The sequence below is a fragment of the Calidris pugnax genome, unplaced genomic scaffold, assembly GCF_001431845.1.
Source record: "Calidris pugnax isolate Ruff unplaced genomic scaffold, ASM143184v1 scaffold28, whole genome shotgun sequence".
NCBI classification, from domain to species: Eukaryota; Metazoa; Chordata; class Aves; order Charadriiformes; family Scolopacidae; genus Calidris; species Calidris pugnax.
This window is the reverse complement of record NW_015090842.1, coordinates 11,414,951-11,433,254: the sequence shown is the minus strand read 5'-3', so window position 1 is coordinate 11,433,254 and position 18,304 is coordinate 11,414,951. Positions and strand designations below refer to the sequence as shown.

At 39.8% G+C, this 18,304-nt stretch overlaps 1 protein-coding gene across 2 annotated transcripts in view; it reads right to left on the bottom strand.

Moving 5' to 3' along the window:
* AP1G1 (adaptor-related protein complex 1 gamma 1 subunit) overlaps positions 1-7,709 on the bottom strand; it is a 36,191-nt gene extending 28,482 nt beyond the window's left edge. For both annotated transcript variants that reach the window (XM_014942354.1, XM_014942355.1), the window contains exons 1-3: positions 7,506-7,709; positions 3,282-3,406; positions 688-829 (exon numbers count right to left, since the gene is read on the bottom strand). In XM_014942354.1, the coding sequence (XP_014797840.1) occupies positions 688-829; positions 3,282-3,406; positions 7,506-7,706 (468 nt within the window). In that variant the 5' untranslated portion in view covers positions 7,707-7,709. The remainder of the gene's footprint in view (positions 1-687; positions 830-3,281; positions 3,407-7,505) is intronic.
* Positions 7,710-18,304: the final 10,595 nt, after the last annotated feature.

The following is an 18,304-nucleotide window of genomic DNA, read 5'->3' as shown; positions in this document are numbered from 1 at the left end:
TGCACTGAGGGCCTCTTCCCCGAATACAGCAATACCTCTCAGCATTGCTTTCCCTCCAATCCCTCTCTAGATCCAACACTAGACAAAGAAGAAACAATGCATCTCTTCCTAAATCTTACTGCATCCCACCCTCCCCCAAGACTTAACAATGAAATACATTTAAAAGAAGAAGGGTGATTGCACTTCACAGATGCTACGGAACGCTTGCTATGGAAACAAGACAATTTATAATTGTTTGCCTGTTTCAAGCCCTTAACCTCTCTATCTCACATACTACTCTCATCATCATCAACAGAAGTGATCAAACAGGTTGAAATCTTCATATATCAGCCTCCACTGTTAATGGTCAAAGTTTCTCTGGAGTTATTTGAGAAAATATAGAAATGAAACTGGTGACTAGAAGTTTGGGGTTAATGTATGAATGGGCAGGTGTTCACATTACCGTCAGTTAACGTTAAGGTAGGGAGTATCAAAATAGAAACAACTGCCTCACCTGTTGGAGGCTTGTCTTTTAGAGGCTTACACACATTCCTGCTATCGATAGGGAGTTTTGAACTCTGTCTTGCACACTGGGAAAATACTCAGCTAGTGTGATCCAATCCATCTAGTATTCCAGATATTAGCAAAGTATCCAGTCAATCTTGAGTTTTAATCCATAACAAAGTATTCAAAAGTTTCCTGAAATACCTTCTTCCTAAGATAGGAGTTGGAAGTTTTGAGGAGCTTTTCCACCTCTCCTGCAAGGTCTCTGCACATTTCTGAGGAGCCCATGCAGCCAAGAGTGCAGAGTGCCAGCCCCTGCACATATTGCGTGCTGTGATTAAGGTCACTGTAAAGGAGAACAAAAAAAACAAAGCCAATCAGCATGCACACAGAGAACCTGAACACACAAGAAAAAGCATTTACATCTACAGTCATCTAATGGCCCAGAAGAACTCTCAAGATTCTCAGCATTTGGGATCATGCATTAGGAGCAATAGCAGCTTTGAGTGCGTGTATCACAGGGCTTGCTGCTACTTCTACTTAGGATCCTTAGAACTATTAGTTGGGTATCAAGGGATTGAGCTGGGAGGAAGGAAGACCACACAGAATTGCATTAAATTTCTAAAGTAAAGCCAAAATGTTGTATTTTGGAACTTTCATGCAGAAAAGAACTTAACATGAAGTACAGTCCTGCAGTGACCCTGTGGGTTGTCCCAGTTTATACAAGGTATAGGACAGGCTTTAGCTTCTGCATGTACAAACCAAACCATATATAAACATCTATGTAAAAATATCCTCTATCTTGATGGAAAACCACAAACCCCATCATTTGCACATCTTGAAACTAATCCATACAGGAATTTTGTTTAGCAATCCAAAGTATTCATATGCCTAAGAAAGTTGTAAAAAGCAGTCAGTTCTTATTAAACCACATAACAGCAGATGCTATTCATGAGGCCAGCTACCAATGTCACACTAAGTACAAAACAATATAGCTTCCACATGGCAATCCCAATAGCCTTTAAAACTGATTTCTATGCTACTTTTCCATCAGTCTATTTGGTACTCATGTCACCATGATATCCAGGATTCAACGCAGAAGAAAGTAAAAACAAGGTTTCTGGTTTGGGAGGCGAAGGGAGCTGGTGAGTGTGTGGACAGGAGAGCAGGGGAAACAAGTGGGATGTAACCAAATGCGCACAACGTGCAGAAAAGCAAGAGACAGTATTCTCATTGGAACATCAAGCAGCTATGGCAACATGCAGATGAAGGAACAGATAGCACATGCCACTAAATGGGTTGTTTTTTGGTTTCCCTCCTTTAACAAATTTTTGACAGCTATGTATTGCATGTACGTACCTCACGAGGATGCTTGCATTTTTTGTATCAAAAAATCTAGGTCTTGTGATAAAATAATGAAAGACAATGCCGCAAATCAAATACCTTAATGTCTAGATAAAAGCAAGACAAAGTGGTAGATACAGAAGCCAAAGGAGAAAGCAATAAACAACCCACTGAGGTGGTGGGAAGCTGCCCGCCAGTTTTGCTCAGCTTCAGTCTGACCCATTTCAAGTTCAAAGTCACTATAACTTTACCACACAATTTCACTTTAGCATAAACAATCAAAAGAGGTGTTGACTTAGCAGCCTAGTTCTAATGGAAGAGCCTCACAGTTATGACATTTCAATGAAAAATCTTTAGCCAAATGCCTCTTCTCCCCTGGACACTAGGTCCAAAGTTAGCAGATCCTCAGGCCTGCAATTTTGTCAAGTTTCTTCCCAAGCACTTTGAGGCCACAGCCTAACTGGAGATCAATACTTTACTTGCTAATATCTGGGAGGCTTATGTTCTACAAGTAAATAATAATAAAAACAGACACACCATGCACAACCAAGCAGGCTGGATAAATCAACTAGAACCCAGTTGTTCCATTCCTGCTCCCACCCATCTTGAAAAGGAGTGTTATTAGAAATGCACCGATCATGATCTACTAAATTATAATGTAAAACAGTCCCAGTTTAACAGCATTTTGCTGAGAAAAGTAAAAAACAACAAACAAACAAAAAATTTCCCATCCCCTCGTCTGATTTCAGCAAGATGCCAAGGAGACAGCACATCCCACTACTGCCTTGCTTCCAAGGAAAACCATTCATCAGGACCGTTAGGCCAACCTTAAAAAGAAAGGAGAATACACAGCCTTGATCCTTCAAGTCAGACAAGTCTTCTGAGCTCATCAGCAGAAGTCAGGTAAATAAACACAGGACAACATGGCTGTAGCAATATATATGACTGTGATACATCATGGCAAGTCCAGCCTACAAAGTTTTAACAGTGTTATAAAAACATCCTGATTCAATCATATTTAAAAGGTGCATGGGCCTTTATTTGTGCTGCATTACTGCTCATCTGTCTCTTTCCTACTGCAAGCTGGAAGATAACTAGTTTACAGAAATGGAAGAGAGCTCTTTACAACAACTGGAGCTCTTCTGCACTGGCTGAGCAGTTTACTGTGGTCATTCCATCTTCCTGATTTTATTTATCTTAACATAACCTCCAGAAAAACGTACTACCATTCTGTAACAGTAAGCTTCCCTCTAAGGAAGTTAGACAGGATCATCCAACACAGTACAATACTAGAACAATCTTGTACAGTCAACAGCATACAACAAATTGAAGATACCAGTTTTCTAACATGAGGGAAAAAACCTAAAGTACTCAAAATATCACTGTCAGGAGTGTACTTCCAGATTCTGAAACCTCAAAGCATGTGTTGATGGAGAGAGAGGTGGTACCCTTACTTCTTGATGCAATTGGTCATAAGAAGATGGACATCCTGTCTCTCATCCAGCAGCAACATGGCACCTAAATACCCAATGCGCTTGTCTGTGAATTTCTGAGAGGCAATGAGCTTGAGGCACTCCAACTGGAAAAAACAAAAAAGGAAAAAAAAGAAGAAAAAAAAGACAGAATTAGCTTAAACTACTTCTTAGCTAGAGGAGAAACAGTTTGAATTTTGATGTTTACTCATTTACGTCTCTCAGAATGCATTTTTTAAAGTGCATTTTATTCCCATTTTGGTGATGTGGAAACTAAAGAAAGGTTAAATGACCTGCCCAAAGCTCCCAGCAAGCCAGCAGAAAAGTCATTAGCAGCTCCTGCACCTTGAAGTAGCCAGACACTGTTAACCTTCCATGACCTCAGATATACCAAATATGTAGGTTTATGTCAGATCACAAAAGTAAGAGATTAACATATTTATATAGACAAGAGATTAATCATTAAAAACAAAATACTAAAGATCTGGAAATCTAGATCACATGTCATGTTTGATATGCACTGGAAATTCCTGAACCAGGCTTAAATGGGTCCATCTACCTACCAGAGAGAGGACCAACACTCTGTAGGTTAAGTTGTCAAAAATAGTTTTTGTTTATTATGATCTGTAACTAACTTGCTACCTAGGTAAACCTTAGATACAGTCAGAGACAGTTACATTTTTGTGCTGCTCTGTAACCTCTCTTTGAACACCTGAAGTTTGACTAAAATCATGCATCAAGGCCACTACAAGCTTCCCTTCCACTATGTAGAAATGTCAACCATGTTCAACTGCATAAAGGAGATCCCTAAGACATCATGCATAGCTGCCACTTGCTCTCAGCTGATTAAGAATTTAATTGCTACCCATTTTTAAACTTAACACTTTGTTACTGAAATTAAAGAGACATCAACCACAGAGATATTCTGACATTACTACGCACTAAGATATTTTTATCTAACAGATAATTAATCAAGTATAATGGATCTCTACTTTCCAGGCAGGAAGTAGCAGAAATGGCTTCTAAAAACAGGTAAGAGACCTATCCCTCACAAACGCATCCCATTAAGTCTGTTTTACAAACTAGCTGAGGCAGTAAGCAAGCATATGCAATGGGTGCAAGGAAGGGTCAGACAAAGCTTGCAACAGATCCATTTTAAAGGAAGTAAAGGGGGCATGCACAGGCAAAAATATGGGCATCATGAAAAGTTTTTCATGGTCCAAAGCTATAAGGAAGCTTGAACAGGACGACAAACACAGGTGAGATGCAAGAAGCACACACATTAGGAGGGTAAGGTTGTACAGGATACTGAAAAGAAAATTAAAGTTGAAGCGCCAGAGAAAGTAAGTGCTATGGCCTAGCACCTCACAACTGCACGGCCTCAGAACATACAACTCAACTATGCCAGTTGTCACATATGAGCACCCAGCTAATGCAGGGTGACAAACTGGTAAGAAAAAGCTTGAAAGAAATCAGGCTCAGTTTGCTAGGCTTAAAGGGGCTGAAAATCTAGAATAAAGAAACACCTCTAAACAATAAGCTCAGTCATCCACAAGGATAACTGAACTTGCACAAATGGGCAAGATCAACCAGGGATAAGGTACAGAACACCAGATATCAACCTCTCCTCTTTCCAGTGCTTTCTGTAAGAGAATAATGCACCTCTGAACCAACTTTCTTCTCCAGGTTTACAAGATACTTTTTATACAAAACTGCAAAAATGCAATGTAGAATTGATGGCATCTAAGCTACAGTGTAAGAGCCAACAATGGCAGAAGACCAGTGACTAAGAAAAAGCAGAAGGAAACTAACGACTGCAACAGATACTGCAAGACATATTTCTAGTACTTTTGAATTTGAAAGGTATGATTGAAATTTACTCCATGAAAGGCTGATGAGTTCTTGTTTCACTTGTATACAAATATATGCAAACTAGCTTCAGTCACAGCAATACTGAGAAACATGATCACCTGAAGCTCTTAGTAGGTCTAATTAGTGGAAGAAATCTTGATACCATTATATCAATTTCATTCAAAGGAACAATTAAAATCTGCTACATCAGTACTGTAACAGATACATTAGTAAAGCCGGGTAAGATACAGGCATACACCTAGACTACAACTTACCCAAGTTTTTAACTGGCATAGCCACTCTTCCAGCTGGAATGTTTTTGCCAGTGGAAATAATAACAATAATAATAAAGTTATTTGACCATTTGCCCAGGCTGCCTGATACCTTCTAAACTTGCACAAATGACCTTTGCACGTGCTCGAAAGACAGCTTCCCATCCAGTGCATCTCAGCAAGCACTGCCTAAATAAGGTGTTAGCGCTCACACTTCTGGACAAGATAACTTGGGTCAGAATTGAGGATCCCTGGCTTGGAAAGAAGTAGATCATTCTGACACCCTCTCTAAAATCTCTTTTATTATTGGTTACCCCATTCACACTGTTAGCTGAAGTCAGTTGCCTGCTTAAATCTTCTGTCTAACACAGCCTGTGGCTCTCCCACTTTTCACCAAAACAGATTTCCCACGTATTTATCCTATCACTCAGAAACTTCCTGTCTCCAATGCTTGACTGTCTGTCTGTGAGATTCTGCTGCTGGAATAGCATGTGTCTTCAACAGGTCCCCAACTCACACAAACTATACCCCACCTACACAACATTAGCACTTTGAAAGATTCCTTCCAGTAATAAGCATTGAGGACATGCAAAGGTTCTGCAACTTACTCACTTGCAGAATACTTGTTAAAATCCCTTCTCAGCCTTGGGCCCTATATCATCCTGAAAGTGCAGCTGATAAACTACATGAGAACCAAGGCCATTGAATGAAGTGTTCTGTTCCCAAAATAGCGTAGATGCTTCTGTTTGAGATGTAGCAACCCCTGCAATAATACACATTGAATAATCTGTTTTATTCTTCTTCCACTGAGAGCCAAGAGGTAATTTACCATTACTGACCAAAGAGGAAACTGAAAAATTCTTCAATATCTGGTTTAATCTTCCATATGTGGGATTAAATGCTTGAATAGCAAGACAAAACAATTCCAATAAGATTTAAACATGTTCCAAACATAGGTCAAATGTAGAAATTCTAGATGACATCTATCTGTAACACTTTTCATTCTTCTTGCAGCTCTTAGATACTTAACTTTTGTACAGGAGATTTTTCTCTTGGACCAGGGAGCCCGGATACGTGAAGTGTTAAGAACAGGATAAGACACAAATTCACTTGCTCTTATGCAAGAGCAGGGCATCCCATGAGAAGAATCCAATGACAAAGAAGTCAAACGATGCACTTAGTATTGCAATAGGACAGCCCAGACTCACTCCCTAACACTAGGGCTATTTGGAATTTGATTTCAGTGTTTTGAGTTTACTGTTTCAGGGAGGCACGCCAGGATTGGCAAATCCAGTCATGAATGGATAGACTCCCAAGAGATGAAACTACTTTCAGAGATACAACAATTTGATTGACTTTTTATTTAGCTTTATGGAAGGTCTAGATTAGGTTACTACTAACAGGACACTTGCTGACTTCTAAGCAAAACAGAGTATGCCCCAAAGATGAAGCAAAGCTCAGCCTGAAGAACAAGTAGATCAAGAACTCCCATCTTCCTGTCTCCCTTTTTGACAACCTACCTGTGTCAAAAATAGCACAACAAAAGTAAGCCAAGAGATGGAAAACTCACACCAGCATTCTCCAAGTCACCTTCGTAAGATGGAGATAAGGAAGACCAATTTCTTATTGCTGGGAACAGACCAGCTCTTAACGGCCTAAAATAGATTGCTTTAGAAGTAAAGGGGTATAGGACCTCCTTTGAAGCATCTGGCATTTTCCATCAGAGTCAGAACTCCAAAGTGCTGTTTTGAACCCATTCAGAAATATCTGTATGTACTGGACTGCAGTTTAAGAACTACTGCTCTGTGGAAACATAGGTGGCACGAAGCAGACAGTCTGGCAAAAGCAGACTAACCCTAAGTTTCAGAGCAAAATACCTAAGTCTCCAAACATCAGACCTCACTAACAAAGTCAAAACTAACTAAGGTGGGTTCAGAACACACGTGAAGACAGACCCCAAAACATCCAAAAAGCAGACAGCAAAACTGCAGGTAGGAATGCTCTGAACAAGTCAATGTGCCCGAAGCACACAAAGCGGACTGGCACTTGGGCATAGCACAGCAAGCACTGGGCTCCGACCTACCTGTCCAAAATGTGCAGGGTATCCCAGCATGTGCATATACAGCAGCTTTGCCACATTTCTGCATCGGTACGTGTTATCTTCCTCTCGGAAGGATGACCGGATAGCAGCACATTCCTTTTGGATCATCTCACGCTCTTCTGCCTGGGTTCTTGCTGTCCGGATGGTCCGGATCAACTCCCGCAGTCTGATGGGGGCTGGCATCCTCTGGGAGAAGAAAGAGATCTGTAAACTTCGTACTGTACCTAAAGGCTTCGTAATGGTCTCATAATTCTGCATATTTTTTTCTTCTTTCTTACCCTACAATTATATAAGTAGAAGAATTAAGAAAATACAGACTGCTTCATTAGCATGGTTAAAAGTAAACTTGAAAACCAGAGGAACTCATTGTACACCACCTTTGCTTTTCCAGAACATTAGAAACACCTACTGTACACAGTCTCTGGAGATTCCAGCTGCTGAAGTGCAAGTCTTAAAGGAGCAGGTACAAATCATTTTTGCAAATATTATTTAGCCAAACTGGCAACAAAATACACATCCTCAAAATAAAAGAACAACTCCCCAGCACTCCTACAGGAAGCCAGCCAGAAGCATGAAGGTTTCAAAGCTTTTAAAATAAAAGATAGCTTCATTCTATCCATTTCCTACCCTACAGAGGGTACCTACCCCTAAGAGAGCAAAACACTTTCCTAAAATCTGATGAATAGCTTGCTTGGGAAATTTCAAAATGAGCAACTTACGATCCTAAGAGAGCAAAACACTTTCCTAAAATCCTGCAAAAAGCCTCTGATGAATAGCTTGCTTAGGAAATTTCAAAATGAGCAACTTACGATTTATTAAAAAAAAAAATAAAAAAAGAAAACAGCTAAAGTAAACTAAAAACATTGATTTAAATAGCATGCAGAATTACGGTGACCAGGCAAGAGTTAATTACTGTAAGCTACAGTTCCAACATAGCAGGTACTAGTTGTTTCCCAGCTGTTGTCTGGCTGTGTTGCTTTACTCTGCAGTAATTTACTCTTAGAGAAAAGGACACACAGGCTGTGTGCTGTCACTGGAGACTTGTTCACTTGCTGCTAATGGCACCCAAAAACTTGCTTGCATAAGCCCAGCCTTAGAGTCTGCTTTCAGAGCTGAAACTCTGAATAAGTCTTAAAATGTAAGGCTTATCTACCTAGGAAGTTATTCTGCAGGAACGTAGGATACAACCTCCTCCCAAATTCTAACATCATCCTAACATCATCCAGTCACTGAACAAAATGAATAGCCTTTATTTACAAATGCTCTTGCATAAATAAATAATCAGCAAGGCACACTGTAAAGATTATTTTTCCTCCTCACAGCACAACCGCGGGAAAACAAGCAGAAACCAGCATTACAGAAAGCAAAAAATTAAAGAATAAGACTCATAATGAAACGATAGTCAAATTATGAGGCTACCTCCTGTTTTCATCTAATTGTAACACACCAACAGGCAATTACTACAGACACCGTCCAATCTGAACTACTTCCTAAGAGCAATTGTATCTCACATGCACTTCCTGCCAGATAAGGACAGAACAATTCAGAACTGCTGCGATGGAGGACAACATGAAGGGCAAAAGACAAAGCAATGATTTATTTTCCAACATTCAGAACCTCCGTCCTTGTACTGCAACTCCACACGTGGTCCTTTTTAAAAAAATATATTACATCATTCCGTTTTTTAAAAAATATACCTTTGAATTCTTCCCATAAAAAGAGTTTTGTGCCCATCTATCACAGATCACTTCACACACTTATTCCTTGGGGCTTGAGCTCCTTTCTTGTGCACACACTCACAGCATTTCAATGCACAGTGATTCCCACACAATGTATGAGGTTGGCTTTTTCTCCCCCTCTACAAGAAAGCATTTAACTTATTACCAAGAAATTCTTATATCAGGTATTTGATTTCTGCCTTCCGCAACTCTAAGATTCTTTTGCATGCTAATACACTGGAAATCTCATCTCATTTTTAAGATTCAGAGATTTCAAATAAGTCTAATCGGTAGATATTGCAAGTGAGATGGAACTTTGGACATGAGAACACTTAAAATTCAGAAACATTCCAGAACAGATTAACATTTACCTATTATTAACTCTTCCAAAGCCTCTTATAATGTCGACAGACCTTTAACGTGATATACCTTGGGTAATTTCTGCTGATTTTCTGTTAAGCATGACTGTTCACATGATACAATATGCATACACCCAAACAATTTTAATAACATGGTGAGAAGATTGCATGATCAAATATTGATGCACTGCAGGACACTGATGCAGCAGCCATGGCCAGGTAAGGCATAAAACTGATCTGACCCAGTGTCCTGTCTCAGGATGGGAAGTAGCGGGTGTGCAGGGGAAGCAACAGAGAAAGTACATCTCCTCAAAGTACATCTCCTCAATGCTTTTCCTGCTTCCAAGATTTGCTACAACTTAAAGAGCCGCCTGAACCACAGGGAGTTTCTTTCTGCATAGCACTTCCCTGCAGATCTACAGATTTATCCGCTCACTTTTTGAAAGCATCCAACCTTTTTTCCCATTCCTACCCACGGTAATCATTTGCGCAGCTTATATTTAACTATAAATTCCATGAAAAATTATGTTTTGCTTTAAACCTGCTGTCTGACCAAGTACAGGATACTAAATGAAATTCTTAACACTTTGAGAAAGTACCTATTCGTATCACCTATTAATTGATTTTATGTAATGTATGACTTTACAGTCTTTAACTGTATCTATACCTCAGACACCTCCCGTTCTAGGCAGTAGAGTCCTACTCTAATCTCTTCCTGTATGGAGCCATTGCACATTTGCTTTAAACCTGCTGTCTGACCAAGTACGGGATACTAAATGAAATTCTTACACTTTGAGAAAATACCTACTCATATCACCTATTAATTGATTTTATGTAATTTATGACTTTACAGTCTTTAACTGTATCTATACCTCAGACACCTCCCGTTCTAGGCAGTAGAGTCCTACTCTAATCTCTTCCTGTATGGAGCCATTGCACAATTCCTTCTTATCAGTAGCTCTCAGATTTATTTTTTATTTTTTTTTAAACAAAGAGTAGACATATAAAAATTATTCAGACAATGAGAGCACCATGAGTTTACATAGAAGGCTTTTTTTATTCTTTGTACTTAAGAAGTTAAAAATGTTTAAACTCACTTTGCCTGTTTGGCTACTGTTGACCTGACTTTTTTAATAAACCTCCTACAGACCGCTCCAAGACCTCCAGCTTGAATGACAACTTATTTAGAGCCTCTCACTGTGTATTTATCTTTATGGTAATTTCTTTTCAGCAAAGACATTGCTTTGCATTTATTGACAATTAATTACTTTTACCATCTTATAGCATACTTCCTTAGTATCATAAAATCCTTCCACAGGTTTAGGATGAAACTGTCACCTCACTATTTGCTCCTCTTCCCCTGATCACTTTATGAACACGTTTAATGACAGGTTCACAGAGTGCCTCTCAATAACCTCTTCCTATTATGAAAGCAGACAAATTTTCTATCAGTCTGGTCACTTTTACTTCTTCCTTAGATAGTTATTAATTCACAATATGATCTTCTTTGAAAAACTGTGTTATAACACAATAAAAACCTTTAGTTAGAGTCTCTGTCAAGACTTCTGAAAAAAAAGCCAACAATTTTATGATCCAGACAACCTTTGCCCATTTATTAAGAACTTGTCAAGAATCACACAGTTCCTGGGTTGTCTGCTGGAGCTCTTCCCTAATGACTGGAATCATGCAAACTACCACCTATTCTTGTTGTAAATAAAGTGTTTATTAAACCTGTGACATATCAGATCTACAAGTTGAACAATTCCCAGTTCCTTCATAAATACTGGTGAACTTCACTTTCTATTGGCAATTTATTACTAATTTAACCTATTTGTTTCAAGAGTTCCTCTTGTAACATTTCGGTTTGAGAGTATTCCTCTTAGATTTCAACATGAGAATCCCAGTAAGTTCTTCCATACGAAGCATTTATGCAAATAATGTGGATTATTTTTTTTTTTCCTTCTATGAATTCATTTTCTTTACACATTGGTTATCAGTCAGACTTCTAGCGTATGTCTCTGCTATGGATCACATTCCTCCTATACTGGGCAACAAAAGGGAGTCCTATTCAGGCACAAGGTCTTTAGGTGTCACCAGAACATTTAGGAAAAAAAAAAACAAACAAAACAGGCTCTCATCTATGCTCATGTATTGCAAAAATGAATTATAAACACCAATTGAGAAGAAGAACAAGGAGAGGAAAATAGATTAAGAAGTTTGCTTAGGAACTTAACACAAAAAATTCTTCAAACAAATATTATGCAGTTTTTCCTTTTTACTGGGTCTCTCAGACACTTTGTCACATTTGAAAGACACAGTCAGACACAGCTTCCACAACACCAGCAGCAAATCAGTTCTTCTAGGCCACCTCATTGTCTCAGTTCCCACCTACACCACACAGATACACTGACTGCCCTGGGATTCTGCAGGGACAACAGCCTAAATGCCTCTGTCACTACAGCATTATTCCAAGCAGCAGCAAGGTGGAACAAATATGGTCAGTTTTGCTACACCCCACAGAACTGCTTCGCACTACTCCTGCTAGAGGGATCTGCAGAATACATATACCTGAAAAGCCACGTGTTATCCACAAAAACATTAATTGTAGCTCTTAGATCACAGACTACACCAGGTGACAGGCATCAAGACAGTATGGACACAAAAGGTCTGAGTAAATAAGTACAAAATTGGGAGAAGCCAAGCTAGCAGGGACTGCTGGGGCAGATACTTCCACTTAAACAAAGAAAATATGGCTGCATGTGCAGCTCAAACATCTGAGTGAAGGAGCTGGGGATGCCTGAGCAGTTACTTTTCTCATCCTGCCTGTTAATCTCTCCCAGAGCTCTAAGATTAGATACTTGTGTGTCTATTTTCTAGGATTCTCATAGATCATGGAACAATAGGAAACCAAGATTTTGACACAGACACTGCCAAGCAATCCATGACTGGAGACTGGACTCATTGAGCACCATGACAAGCCGTAATAGCAAGATTGGCACAAGGTCTAATGTCCTCCATGGACATAGAGCTGGATCTCTAGGAACCTGCAGCACAGTAAATAGCACAAAGAATGGAAAAGGTCTTCAGCAAGTCCCAGAAGATAATATTGAGAGAAACAAAGTATGGCCAGCACAGAGCATAGCCATAGCATGACTGTGTCAAGGCAGTCAAATAGTTACAGTATCAAAATCTTACTGGGACTTGATATACACCCATATAGACTTCACTGAGGGAGGGAATTAGGGCTATACATCAATAAACGGATTAATAATGAGAGTTAAAACAAAAAGAATGCTAAAGAATTGCAAAAATACAAATAGGATTAAACAACTTAGACCTCAAAAGAATTAAAACGCTTCAGTGATCATCTTATTTTGACTACATAATTTGTCTAGACAGAATCCTGAAATTCACACTATGAACCAGGGGCAAGCTTAAAAAAGACAGCTCCAGGTGACAACTACAAAGTTATCCAATAGCAAACTGCCATGAAAAAAATCACAGACCTCTCTGTATTACAGCAATGCGTTTCATTGCACAAGATGACTAACAGCAGGACAACCGTATAATCTAGTAATAGCAGACCTGAAGTTTAACTTTAGCTGGCTAAACACTGCTTAGAACTTCCTTCAAAGTAGCAGGTCCTGTTCTTCAGGATTGGTTAACATTTTTCACCAGTACAGCTCTATGTTTTTATTCTTGGCACATTAACATAAGTGACATGGCAATTTTTAAAAGTAATTACCTCCTTCCTCATTTAGTTTACAGCAGCAGTTTTGCTCTGCCACTTCTTTGCGAACTACAAGCTCTAGAAATCAGGGATGATACCCCAAAACCTGAAAAGATCCTACCAGTCAATATTTACAATACCTGGTAGGACTGAAAGCAGAATTCTTCCACCTCATGAAGCCCTCTCATTGCCCCCATCTCCTAGAGTAACCTACTATCAAGATGAAAGCTGCTGAAAGAGTTTGGTATCTACCTTACTCACATTAGTTCCAATGGTATAGGCTGCTGGTGTCTAAATTTCTTTAAAAACAGAATTCCAGCTATTTTCCTAGTCTCTGGATTGCATGAAAGGTGTTAGCTCAGTGAACCTCCTCCTTCTGCTACTCATAAATTCTTCCCCTGAACCAATAAAAAAAGGTGTTCTTTCTTCATGCAACTCATTCCTGGTAAACTATTCAAAAGTGAAAAAATACTTAATCAAGAAAACAAAACCCATAATGTATTAAAATATTCTTTTTTCATCTAAGCTATGTTTCTTAATTACTATTTTATCCCCTTTTATAGTCTTTTACTAGTTAAGCTTGCCACTTTTCAAAGTTTAAAACATTTAAGTATAGAACCTTACTAAAAATCTCTTAGAACATAATCATATTCAAATATGATTGTTCACCAAATAGCCTTTTATATTTACAAGACGCACACAATATTACCAAACTCCACATGTAAAATGCTCAAGTGTCTCAGCCAAACTATATTCCTACATCAGGAATTGCAGTGTAAAGGCAAAAGGACTTACTACCCTTAAATGTGTAACTGAGTTGAGATCCTTCCCTCTGGAAACTATTCAGAAATGTTAGCTTATGTCTAAAAAGAATAATGAACTAAAATCACACTTTCAATATATTAGTGAAATAAATAAATAGTTGCTTAACAACTTGTTTAGGACAAATTATCGGACACATTTTAAAATTCCATTATTATTTAGCCTTGAACCCTGGAAACATTAAGACATTAAACCCATTAAAGCTCACGGAATCATTCACAGATGGGATTTACCGTTTGGGGAACCTCTCTGAGTTTTCAATTTAAGTAGGATACACACCCAGTTATAGCTTTTCCTGTAAGTAATAATTCTGAACTCAGTTCATCCTAGAAAGCAACTCAAGACTGAAGGAGCACACATTTTCAAACACATCTGAGATACACACCTTAAGCTGCTGCGCCCCAACACATGCAGAAGTAATCACACTCCTCAAGCAAAACCAGCTTTTTTGGGAAGTTACATAATTAAAGCCTGACCCACCTCCCAACTGCAACGAGCAGCAGAACTCCCCCACTTGCCTCAGTGGAACCAAATCAAACCTCCAAAGAAGAAGACAACTCTGGACTACAGGAAAGAAATAACTGCAATAGCTAACTACAAAATGTTAATGGCCTCAACTCCATCCTGCTATCAGTGGGCTTCACACTTCTATCAGAAGCTTAAAAAAAAAAAAAAAAAGATCACATTTGCAGTAAAACCAGAAAGAAACACTGGAAATAGAGATGAAGCTGTGAATAAAAGCAGAGATATTGGTATATAGTCTAATACTATCAATATTTATACAGCAAACAGTAAACACCTAATCAAGGAGCACCAACATCGTCAAGAAGGGCAAAGAAGGGCAAATGCAACACAAGAGTTGAGAGGAAAAGCAACCAAGCATACAACATTCCAAATGGAAAAATAACCTCCCTTGAGAAAAACTATTTAACACATAGAGAACTAGAAAGTAAGTAGTATCAGAAAAACAAAATGAAACTGAGGTAACAGGGGGCTTCAAAATACAGTATGGTAATAAAAGTCATCAGCGTTGCACTTTGCATTATACAAAGACAGCGTGGCACGGGGGGAAGAGGTCAAGTAAGGAACAAAAATGCCCCCAAACAAGAGCTAAAAAATAATCTCAGAAGAAGTGATGGTCTCATTTCCAGTTACATTCAAAAAACAAGAAATATAGCACAAGAGCATTTAAGAGGCAAGCCTCATGCTGCTCAAAAGCTGAGTGGAGGACGAGAGACAGGACAGTGACAGAGATGATACACTGTTCTTCTTAAAGAGCTTCGGTTTGAACAGATCCTACAAGCTGCCCAAAATGAATGCGGCTCTACCTCTTTGCTTCCTGAGGCTACAGCCTAACAACAGAATTTAGTGAGAGCAGGCAAGCACTTTAGATGAGGTTCCCATTCCCACACAACAGCACACACACCCCCCCAAATCAAACAACTCCTGAACTGGCTTTAAAAGATGCACTGAGCTTCCAACCATTACAAATATTAACCTTAACATCTACCAAAGAAGAAAATAAGTATTTCCTTCTTTTTTTTTTTTTAAGAAGCTAACAAACGAAGCACTGGAAGAAGAGTTAGCACATCTACATAGCTGAGCAGTATGACAGATGAGATCAGAATTCCAGATTTCCTGGCTTCTGTTTCTACACTCCAATCGCCACTGACCTACATTACCTTTGTATTTCTCACCTGCCTCTAGTTTCCTAACTATTTTGATCTGTAAGGTAACCTGGTTATTTTATTTCCTGTTCACTTTCCTGCAGAGTTAAAATATATATTAAAAAAAAAAATATTAAAAGATAGCTACTGCTTTGTGACAAAAAAGCCCACACCCTTCTTTACTTTGGTTAATGCCAGATGAAAGATGAGACACCACAGTTTTCATTCATTAATATAAACTTTGCAATATACCAGGTAACTTCACTTATACTCTAGGAAGTTCTAATCTTAGATTTTTCCTGTAGCTTCTCTGCCAAACAGCAGATAAAGGCTAATGCTAGTACTTGTGATATTAGCAGTTTCGTTTGTACTCACATTACTGTAACTCTGTTTTTCAAGTTACAGCCTCATCACGTATTCACTTATTAACTCAAAAACTCTCATCCAACGAAGTAATACTGCTACCAAGGCAAACCAGACCCTTTTCCTCAGGGAATAGCTGAGTATCATCTACAACAAATTAAAATCACTTTCAGTCAGAGGAGCTTGCCCTGTTATTATAAAACACAAATAAATCAAACAACCCACCTCCTGAAGTTATATACGTTGCCAACTCAAAAACAAACCTTCACACTAGAGACACAAAAAGCTCTACTGAATGAGTGCCATTAACTTTAGAAGCAGTTAAGAGTTTTATGAGCCCTTACACTTTGAAAGGCAACTTTCCAAATTAGAACTGCATTAACCAGTGCAGTCAGTCTGTGTGCCTAAGAACACACAACTTCAGTTCCTTTGCTGCTGTTCAGTCTTTTCAGATACTGCCTGACAAACCTACTGATCCCATTTTAGTTTCCAATGATGCCAATGCAAAAAGAAACAGAACGTTTTTGTACCCCTTACTCTCTCGCCAGGACACTGCAACAAAGGTACTGCAGGACCCATCCATTCCTTTCATACCACCGTCAGGTAAAAAAATCAGATCAGCAGTCACATGCACAACAAAAAAAAAAAACAACCCCCCCAAAAAGGAAAATAATCCCTCTTTTATCAAAAAAGGAGGAAACCTGGAAGTTATCTTACACACTGAAGACAGAAAAGCTGGATCCCTTCACAAAACAATTACTCCAGACTTCCTTTCTCCTTCTCAACTCACAGGAATTTAAACACCTTCCCCTCCTTCTCCCACCATAGGAGAATCAAGGGGTTCACGCTGAACCCCTCAGAGAAAGCACACAATCTCTTGCCTTTGTTGAGCTCTCAGGTAAAGTTTTCAAATCCTGTGCCAAATACCAGAGTGCTCATGAGCAGGCAAAAGAAAAAAAATTGGCAACAGAATGGGACATGCAAATAAACAAAGGGAAAAAACCCAAAAACCTAGTGTAGTTTAGAGAAGGGGGAGGCACAGGAATACACAAATCAGCTGTGCACTATCATATAGAATTGGAGCAAGAAAAAGAGAAAAAGAAAACTTAACTACACAAAACTCTCTGCCATTTTAAATGTAAGATATTAGGGATACTATACAGGGGAAAATACACAAATATTTCACTTTAAGCCAGTATAGGCCAAGCACACCTTCTGGTCACACATACGACATGCTGCCCTTCCAAAGGTGTTCCACTGGGATTCCACACTGTTCCATTAACATTTCAAGCATTAGATACTGAAATACACCACTAAGCCTTTTTAAGCATCGTTTGCAGTGCAGTAAAACACACAACTGTTCTATCTGCAAACTTTAAAAACAATGCCTACTACAAAGAAACTTATAATTTTTCTTACAGCGCGTGACAGGAGAGAGAGAACTCGACCAACCTTGAAGGAGGGACTTGAAACTGTCTGTACAGACTGACTCTCACACGGTAAGTTCTACCACTAACACCAACCCACGTTTGCAGTTCATTGCAAACGCCTTTGGCCACAGACCGTAGATTTTTGCTTCCACTAAAATCCACGCAACTGTAAGACTGTAACACACGCAAACACTGTAAGTAGCAGAGAGACGCTGACTCTAACGCTCTGAGCAGTCGTGCAGCACAAGCAATGAAAACCCAAAGCAAGGATGGACACAAACGCCCCAGCAACTTCTCAGCCGCCCAGGGCCTTCAGCAGGGACGGAGTCACAGGACATTCCGTACGGGCACAACTTCTGCAGGTCTGCGCTTTCCACTTCAAAACACGCTGGGCGAGATCTCCCCAGTCCCAGTCAGCGGGGTGAGGGGACCCTGCCAGCAGCGCCTCTTTAGCGGGTAAAAGCCGAAGGGGGCAGCGGGCGCTGCCGTGTGCCCGGGGAGGCGGCAGGCAGGCCCGGGAGCGTGGGGCAGAGTCCGGGACGGGCCCGGGCGGAGGCCAGGGAGCAGGCCGCGGCCGGGGGCCGAAGGCGGCCAGCGGCCCACGAGAAGTCGCCCCGGCGGAGGCCGCGGGAAAGCAGCGGGCGGCCTCCGCCGGTAAAGGAGCCCGCGCTCGGCGCTGTGGCGGGGCCGCA